At 40.5% G+C, this 9340-nt stretch overlaps 1 protein-coding gene across 1 annotated transcript in view; it reads left to right on the plus strand.

Annotated features, from left to right (window-relative positions):
- The window catches only part of ITCH (itchy E3 ubiquitin protein ligase), a 72048-nt gene that overhangs the window by 51887 nt on the left and 10821 nt on the right, over positions 1-9340 (plus strand). The window contains exons 17-23 of the mRNA XM_015413384.1: positions 248-407; positions 1368-1501; positions 3168-3308; positions 4712-4832; positions 5213-5317; positions 6743-6839; positions 8302-8374. Coding sequence (XP_015268870.1) covers positions 248-407; positions 1368-1501; positions 3168-3308; positions 4712-4832; positions 5213-5317; positions 6743-6839; positions 8302-8374 — 831 coding nt within the window. The remainder of the gene's footprint in view (positions 1-247; positions 408-1367; positions 1502-3167; positions 3309-4711; positions 4833-5212; positions 5318-6742; positions 6840-8301; positions 8375-9340) is intronic.

A 9340-nucleotide genomic window follows, 5' to 3' on the forward strand; every position in this document is an offset into this window, starting at 1 on the left:
ACAACTATGAGATGTACGTGGGATGAATGAATTAGTTTTATCAAGGAAAGAGCAATAACACATTCCAGTGCTTAAACCAGTCATATGCAAATAAGTAGTCAACCACAACTTAAACCCGGGGTAATACCACTATCATCAGAGATTGCAGAAGCTCTGTAAAAAAACCAGTTGTGTTGTGCTCTCTGAGCAGTGTCTAAACTTGTTTGTTTTTTGTGGTGTTGACCGTGAGTTCTTTGTGTGGTTCCAGGGAATGGTTCTTTCTGTTGTCGCATGAAGTGCTGAATCCAATGTATTGCCTGTTTGAATATGCAGGGAAGGATAACTACTGCCTACAGATAAACCCCGCATCTTACATCAATCCAGACCACTTGAAATACTTCCGCTTTATTGGCAGATTTATTGCCATGGTGAGTTCAGAGCTGGTTGGGAGTTTTGTGAAGGGGACAGTACTAGGGACAAGTTCAGAATCATGGCTGAGGAGCTGGAGGAACTGCCAAGTGGTCCGAGTCATTCTCTGATTTCTAATCCCGAGGCAGAAGCTCTTCACATCTGTATGGGAGATTGTAAACCCTTTTAGCATGAGCCCTCTTCTATTTATTTTTCTTGCACATCTGTGCAAGTCCATTACAGCCGTTAGCAAGCTTTTAATTCTGTTCCTTCCACTTTTAAATCTGACAATTACACACATTTTGGGAATATATTTTCTACGTCTGAAATTGCTGTGCACCACCTTCAGTTTCAGACTGATGGGGTATAAACTACACAAATTAAATAATATCCTTGGTGTTTATCCGATATGTATGTAGAAGCAGAGGGTCTTAAGTAGATCTTCATTGCATGAAGCCGATATGGAGGATGTTGGACAGAAATGGACCCAAATTGTAGCTCAGCCAAGGACTTCACTGGGATTGGGTCTTTGTCATCTCCTATTTACAATCTGTGCAACTGAAATTTCTAACCTGCTCCTCATGGGCTGAGGGTAGAATTATACCACCATACTTTTCCATGTTGCTTCTTTCTCATCTCCTTACCTCCAGTAGCTGTAGTGGCTTTGGGGAGATTTTTTTTAACGCAGAGCTAGCGGCTTCAGGGAGATTTTTTAAAAATGCATTAATCATAGATCATAGAATGTTGGAAGGGTCCTTGCAGGTCATCTAGTCCAACCCTTGCAGGTCATCTAGTCCAACCCTCTGCACTCTGCAGGAGCGTAGCCGAAAGATAGCCCTACACCATACCCGAAAGATGGTAATTTAAGATGGACTTTGTCTCATTGCTCAGCATTTTCTAGTTGTGGGATTGAATGGATAAGGATTTGTGTACAGTGAGACTGCTATATAAAATATGATACTAGTTTCCATCTTTTGCAGGCATTGTTTCATGGGAAATTTATAGACACAGGTTTTTCTCTACCATTCTACAAACGTATCCTCAACAAGCCAGTGGGACTAAAAGATTTAGAATCCATAGATCCAGAGTTTTACAACTCACTCATCTGGGTAAAGTGAGTTTCTGACTAACTTCTTCATCCTTGAAACTATCCAGAAATTTATCAGTGTATGTATGCTCAAGCGATATAAGCACTGTGTGGCTCGTGGATTGGAGAAGGAAGTAATATGTGACATTTTCCAACACTTCTAATTGTGCTGTTTGCATTTGAATTTGCATTTTTGTAAGCAACTTTGTCTCTAAATCTGGGTGCTGTAAGCACCTTTTAAATTTTGTGCTGCATCAGATACAAACTGCTAACATCAAATGCAATTACATTCCAGTTATCAGATACTGTTAACTATCATTAGATAGCTTTGTTGATATTTAACAAACAGTTAAATCGCCTGCTTCTTGGGCATACATTATATATAGTTTTTCCTTCTCTCATGTGCCATACCTTGACCAATAGTTCCGTCAGCTATGATATGAGTTTAATATCCACACTCTGGTACAGAGAAGAATTTTCAGGAAAAAATTAATTTCAGCTTTATTGTGCTGCAAAAATTTAGATCCAGGGAACTTCCACAGGAGAAAGGCTCCTTATTTAGCCAAAGGGAGTCTATGAATCCAGTACCCTGTATTCTGTTTCTGCCAAGGTATATTATTTCATGAATGCACAGGCCAGTGATGTGGTTACTTCCCACGCCAGGATCATTAGTATGGATCCTTCATAATTTGAACCAATCAAAATTGGTTTTTATGTGCTTTAACTAAGTTTATAAAAATGGTTTCTACAAATCTTGTATGATAACTGAAGTAAAACTGTCCTACATACAGATTGGCACTTAGGGAACACATGGATCCTGTTTTGTAATTCAAATGCATCACAGAGGGGTCTGATACATTAAAATTTTAAGTACCATTAAAAACAAATGAAGGAACTGCTTCATTTAACTGTGCAGAAAGAATGAAAGAAAAAGTATGAATGATTTATGCAGTATCTAAGCATGGTACACTGCGCTGTTCAGTTGTTAGTTTGAATGCTGGATCACATTTCTTTTTTATGCTTCATGCAAGCATCTTAGCTTTACTTATTTGAAAGACAAATTCTGCAAACGTACTCTATGCAGAGTAGAGAATATTGCTGGGCAAGAGAGAGTATGGGATAGTTCCACAGCATTAAGAATACAAAGTAAAAGACTGAAAGCCTTTTCTAGTCCATTTTAGACACACCCTGTGATCAAGCATGTTCACATAGCGAAACAGAAGTATGAGTCATACCTCAGATTGCTTGTAGTGTGGAGTAATACCCACAAACAGCCAACAATTCCTTTGATTACAGCTGATGAAAGAAATCATGTTGTGATTTGGGGAAATGCCACTAGCAGTATCGTCATACCTCTCTGTGCTGCAGACCTGCATATTGAAGAGGATGACTCCAGAGTAATGACATGAGCCATGTCTCACCTCAGCAATGTGATATGTGTTATGATGCAAATTTTGCACAAATTGACAAAATGGTAATTTCACAGTAGAATCCTCCTCTAGTTGCCCATGTTGATGAAACAAATTTAAATAATTTTTAATCTAATGTGGAACATCTGGTCCTGTAATTGAAAAACAATGGCTTCTGTCCTGATGATAAAATTAATGAGGCTTATTTCCAAGTGCGCATGGTTACAGAGAAGATATTTCTGTTGTTAACAATGTATAGCCTTTATTTCTTGTAGGGAAAATAGGGAAAACAATATTGAGGAATGCGGACTGGAAATGTATTTCTCAGTGGATAAAGAAATTCTAGGTGAAATTAAGAGCCATGATTTGAAGCCCGATGGCAGTGATATCTTGGTTACTGAGGAAAACAAGGAAGAATATATCAAGTAAGTGCAAAGGTGGTTTTCAGGTACAGTTTTTAGCTTCTTCTTAAATTGTTATTAAATCTTATTTAAATATTTCAAGCCTGATTTTCTTCCTGAAGGGACGCAAAGCAGCTCACAGCCACAAAAAAACAACAATATAAACAAACAAAAACTGGTGCAGGATTACAGTATCTGGTTTGGCCAAAGGCATCAGCTTGTAGCCATGGGCTAAGAGCCAAAGGGCTCTTGCTTTAAAATGTAAAACCTTTTGTTTAAGGTGTATTCCTGAATACTTGTGCTAAATGCTGGGATGTCACTTAAATACAGCGAGCAGTTGATTTCTAGGCTCCATGTTCTAAAATGGAACAATTCCAAGCAGGTTTGGGGTGAAGTTGCATGACTGACTATACACATGTGGCCTATAGATCACTTTGCTTCAGCCCTTTGTTGTAAAAGTCTATAATGTACCAGAGTTTAATTCGCATTTGGTGCAGAACAAATATTCCAATAACTCTCACTATTCTTCCATCCTTAAAAACTTGAATGTGTATTTCCTTCTTCCTTGCTATTGAAGATAGTTGCATCCTCTGACTGCTCTACCAACAGCACTTGTTTCCCAGTATATGAGCACTTTGGAAAGTTCCGTCTTGTTTGTATGCATGATTGCATGGGATTGCAGTGTAAAGTTAGCACCAAACGAATTCTGTAAGAGCGACTGCTGAAGCTTTATTCCCCATTTAACCTTTCTCAAAATGCATTAAGATGCTATTGTAGCATGCAGCCTAGGAGGCTGAGCTTACTGACAAAGGCCACCAACTTCTAACAGACAACTTTGCCTGTATTGTATAATACAACCATGTTGTGCTACTATACAGGTAAGGCTACTGCTGGGGCACTCTAGCCTATATATGTTCCTCATTTCACATGCACATCATTCCTAAAATGCCTTTCTCCTCAAAGTAGAGAGATTATCCAGAGGTTAGCCAAGTGTTACACTGGAGAGAGCTACAAATGTTTCAAAACAGAGAAATGAATGAAAGTGTCAGGAGGCCATTGATTCCAGATGTCTTTCCCAAAGGACCATTCATCATAGACCCCTGCACGGAGCAGTGTGAATAATTACCTATTTGATATCTTAAGCGTTACCTGCCCAGAGCTCTTTGTGCCATTGGTGCTGCCATTAGTGGATTTGTTCTGCCAGCAGTGATGCTTTCCTCTGACACAAAGAGCCTTCCCCAATGCAAGGCGCTCTTCTGCTGACTGAAGATCCTCTTTCATCAGGAGAAGGCGCCTTGTGCCAAAGGAAAGCACTGCAGAGGGATCCAATCCTATTTTAATGGATTACAGTATTCATTACATAAAGTTGGCAGGGTAAGTGAATGGAACAGTTTTTGAGCGAATAACTGTGACTTTTGTTGCTACAGGCTAGTAGCAGAGTGGCGACTTTCCCGAGGTGTTGAAGAACAGACCCAAGCTTTCTTTGAAGGCTTCAATGAGATTTTACCACAGACGTACTTGCAGTACTTTGATGCCAAGGAACTAGAGGTAAGGTTTTCGTTAGGGTGCAAGATTTAACCAAGAAATTAGTAGCCTATTTGCAGGGGCAGGCACATAAAGAAATGGCAGCTGCCTGACATAAATCCACTGGGAAGATAAAAATTAAAGAAGGCAGTTGCAGCTGGGTTGCCCTGCTGCCTCAACGAGGCATGTATTAAGTTAGAAGTCTGTTCTTGTGCTATGTATAAAACTCATCCAAACTAGGATACTATCATTAATACTGTTTTGTACTTGGGTGATCAAATTAGCTTTACTTAAACAAGAACAAATAAATCCTAAGTACATTAACTCTTCTAAAAATAATCCTGAAAGGTATTGTGTCATCATTTCTTAAATCCTAACTGATGTCTGCCTTTCTGTTTACAAAGGTGCTTTTGTGTGGTATGCAGGAGATTGACTTAACTGACTGGCAAAGGCATACCATCTACCGGCATTATACCAGAACAAGCAAACAAATTGTGTGGTTTTGGCAGGTTTGTATTGCTTTGACATGGAAGATTTGTATACAAGTTTTGTTAGCACCCAAACTTTACTACTGAGTCATCTCTGGAGAACTGTTGACCCTCTTCTCCCTGGTTCCTGTTTGAAAAAAAATGCCAGAATGTTATCCTTTTAAATTTGGATTACAGGTGATCATCAGACTGTACTACTTGCTGTTCATTTAGTGTCACAGCAGTATGACCTGTTGTTGTTGGGTGTAGGCCCTAGGCGAGTTCATTCCTTTTCCAGCTATACACCCCGGGTGACCTTGTGTGTGTCACAATCTTTCAGCCTCTACTGCCAGTCTGTAAAATGAGAACAGTAGTGGCTTCCCCGTCAGAATGATATGAGGAAACAGTACAAGTATTTAAGCAGTTTAATGGGGGGGGGCATTCTTTGTGAAGGGTGTTTATGATCCAGCCAAATCAGGCAAACAAGCTTTACATTATCAGATTAAAAATTGTCATAATAATGGTTAACCCGTAATCATAAACTTGTCAGCTCCCAGATCTGGGTGGCCGAAAAAACATGGAGTTTTGCCCAAATACCAAAGCATTTCTGTGTGACATCTCCACCCACCCCCAGAATGCCCCCAAATCCGGAGCGACGAGGGGACCTGGCAACCCTAGATAATCACCAAAGCAAAATTTCCTTTGAAAAAAAATTGTTTTGAAGTACTGTTAATGTGGCTGCTGCTTTGTAGTTACCTACTACTTACTGGATTAAGGTACAAAGGAATCTGGAATTATACTCTGTAGCCAGGATTGCAGTGAAAAACAAAGAGATAGAGGAGAACTTGGTACATAGTTAGATGTAGCCAGTCTTGGAAAAATGCTTCTTACCTATGCACGATTTCTCGTTTTCACTTTCACCTCTTTGGGGCACATTATAGTGAGATACATCAAACCTCACTGCTATTGTGTTAATTCTTCAAAATTTTATCCAGACAGTGATTTCAAAGAGTTTTTCCAGTTTTTTCTCCAGTTTTTTCCAATTGCCTTTTCTGCCCCTTGCCCCTGTCTCTGCGCTTTTCACTGCCCATTTGAAACTACAACCAAAGCTCTATGCTGCAAGAATGAGTTATATACATTTTAACAACTTGTCCATTTTTAAGACTGAAGTTAATTTAGCAGAAGGTTGATAGTTCTGACACACTGTCATGTAGTGCTTAAACTCATAGACATAATCTTCTGTGCTAATCTTTAGCATTTGTTAAAATTAGCATGGGTAAACTAAGTACTTCCTGGCTGTATCTCTCTCTCTCTCTCTCTCTTTTTAAGAAGCCTGCAATAATGCAGTTGTAAACAAGTAATTCCTGATTGAGCTTCTTTCATAGCACTTGCTTACTTGTGCCCATTCAGGGGCACTAGGGATAAAATGTGTTTGTGTACAGCTTTTTAAAATGCATTCTCTTTCAGTTTGTGAAGGAAATAGATAATGAGAAGAGAATGAGACTGCTACAGTTTGTTACTGGAACATGCCGATTGCCAGTTGGAGGATTTGCTGATCTCATGGGTATGCAAAATTGTTTGTACGAAATGCTTGAGAGTGAATGTACCTGTTGTCTTTGGGATTTTGGTTCAAAACCCCATAATTCAGAGATGGCGGGATACCTTGGCACATATCTGCCTGCTTCTGTCTCCTGTCCCACTGGTGGACCTCCTGATGGCACCTGGTATTTTTGGCCACTGTGTGACAGAGTGTTGGACTGGATGGGCCTTTGGCCTGATCCAACATTGGCTTCTCTTATGTTCTTATGTCCATTGAATGAGATTAAGAGTTTTAAGGCTTTTGTGACCAGGAGTAAGCAAAAGCAGTTGGCAAGTTAGATGTGCTCTATCTTTTATCATGGATGACAGTTTCACAGTTTTGAGGAACCATAGCCTGCATGTTTCTGTTGATCTGCTGATAGCCGAGCTTGCTTCAGAATTGTTCCTTTTGTACTTTGAAGGGGGCACATGCCAGCAAAGGCATGTCCTTACTTTATCCTTACTTTGTCACATAGAGTGAGTCAAAGCTGAGGTGCCAGAAAACTATCAGAACTGGTCCGTATTTTTTGCCCTGTTTGACTTCTTCAGTTTGGAAATAGTCCAGTATCCTGGGACTGAATATAGCAGAGCTCCAGAGGCTTTAGTGTGTCTGTTTCCATCAAACCTTATCCAATGGATGCTGCTGATCAGACTTTCAGCAGGATGCTTGCTGTTGATCAGCACTGAAAATGTATCCCCTCTACTGATGCCTCTTAAATTCTGGAAGTGACCACTTGTTGCTTCCCCTCTTAAGCTCTAGAAAGACCCACATGTGAATTACCACCAACACAGAGCAAAGTTGCTTTGCAGCACAGCAATTTCATGTATTTTGCTAATTCAGCAAGTCTGTCCTCCCATGCTGTCTGTTGCATTCCTGTTATAAAAGGCTGCTGCCCAAAACGAGGAGTCTGTTGGCGTGTTAAAGGATGTGATAAAATCTTCAGTAGTCTTTAAAGTGCCACTCCTGCTTGTTTTTTCTGCAACAGACTAATATGGCTACCCTTTTGGAATTGTGCCCACTGTGGAGTACATAATGCCAGTGTGACTGTAATTATGTTGAGTGCCTTCAGGATGATACATCAGTCATCCCCTGTGTTGTCCTTGCTATGATAACTATTTTGCCACTTGTCTGTGATGGCAATACCAGCTCCTTTCTGGAAATGACTTGGTGGCTTAAATAGTACAACAAATTTAGAGTACAACACAGCTGACCATCTGGATCTGTCTTAAATAGTACAGTCAGTACCCTCTAGTGCCATTAATGTAATACGTCTGCACCTGACTTTCTAACTGAAATCAAGAAGCTTTTCTATGGATGCAGTTTATGAGATCTAAATATTCATCCTCAGGTGCTGTGTTTACAACATGAATCATACTGTGGGAAACCAGATACAGTTTTTATTATGGTATAGTATCTTAAATCTGAAATGTGGTTTTTTTAATTATAGGGAGTAATGGACCCCAAAAGTTTTGTATTGAAAAAGTTGGTAAAGAAAACTGGTTACCTAGAAGCCATACTTGGTGAGTAAACTGTATTAGATGAGAAAATTGTGGTTTTGATCAGTTTTTTCTATTGTTCTACCAAGGGATTGCGGGGCGCTTCATGCAAAACATTTTTGCTGTACTATGAAGAATGTGGCAGATGTATATGAATGTGCCACAAGTTTGTCAACACATCATGGACATTCATTACAGAGCCATGACTTACTGCAGCTTCTTGTTGAGGCCATACTTCTTGGCAAATGTGGGTTTGCCTCTGTTGTAATGTATGAAATAATCAATGGTTCAGATTTAGAATAAGATTAATACTTGATAATGAGAATATAACTAAGATCTTCTTCGTGGTCTCTGTGCTTCACACCAATGGGTTTAGTGCGCCTGCGCTGACCCGACCGGTGCCGTAGCAAGCTATGTTTCAAAGGATTTTCGCGCGAGTCCCACTGAGCATGCGCAGGAACCCCAGCACGCATGCCCAGAGGGACGGGCGCGGAGATCCCGCCAGTTCCTTCAAAGCACCGCCGCCAATCAACACCGATCAAAAAATTAGGAGCTGACAGCAGAGGGGAAGGAGGGCGGGCGGTGTGAATGCACAGATGACCACTCGAAGATCACCAGTTACTGGTAAGCAACCTGTTTATCTTCTTCGTGGTCTCTATGCTTCACACCAATGGGAGACTAGCGAGCCATATCCTACCTGGAGGAGGGTGCTGGCAGGATGTTCATCGCTGGGCTGAAGACAAAACGTGACGGCTGATGCTGTCATTGGTGCGTCGGACGTCGAGGGCGTAACCACCGTATGGAAAAGAAAAAGAAGAAGAGTCAGAAGTGGGGCTTTTTCAACCGCTGTAAGAAGTGTGGAAGTAAATTGGCCCCTCCAGATGGCCATGAACTTTGTTTGTTCTGCTTAGGCGAGTCACACAGAGCAGATACTTGTAAGCATTGTGCTAAATTTTCTAATCAGACGAAAAAGAACCGTGCCGCACGGTT

The sequence above is a fragment of the Gekko japonicus genome, unplaced genomic scaffold (genome assembly GCF_001447785.1).
Source record: "Gekko japonicus isolate JY-2015 unplaced genomic scaffold, Gekko_japonicus_V1.1 scaffold79, whole genome shotgun sequence".
Lineage (NCBI taxonomy): Eukaryota > Metazoa > Chordata > Lepidosauria > Squamata > Gekkonidae > Gekko > Gekko japonicus.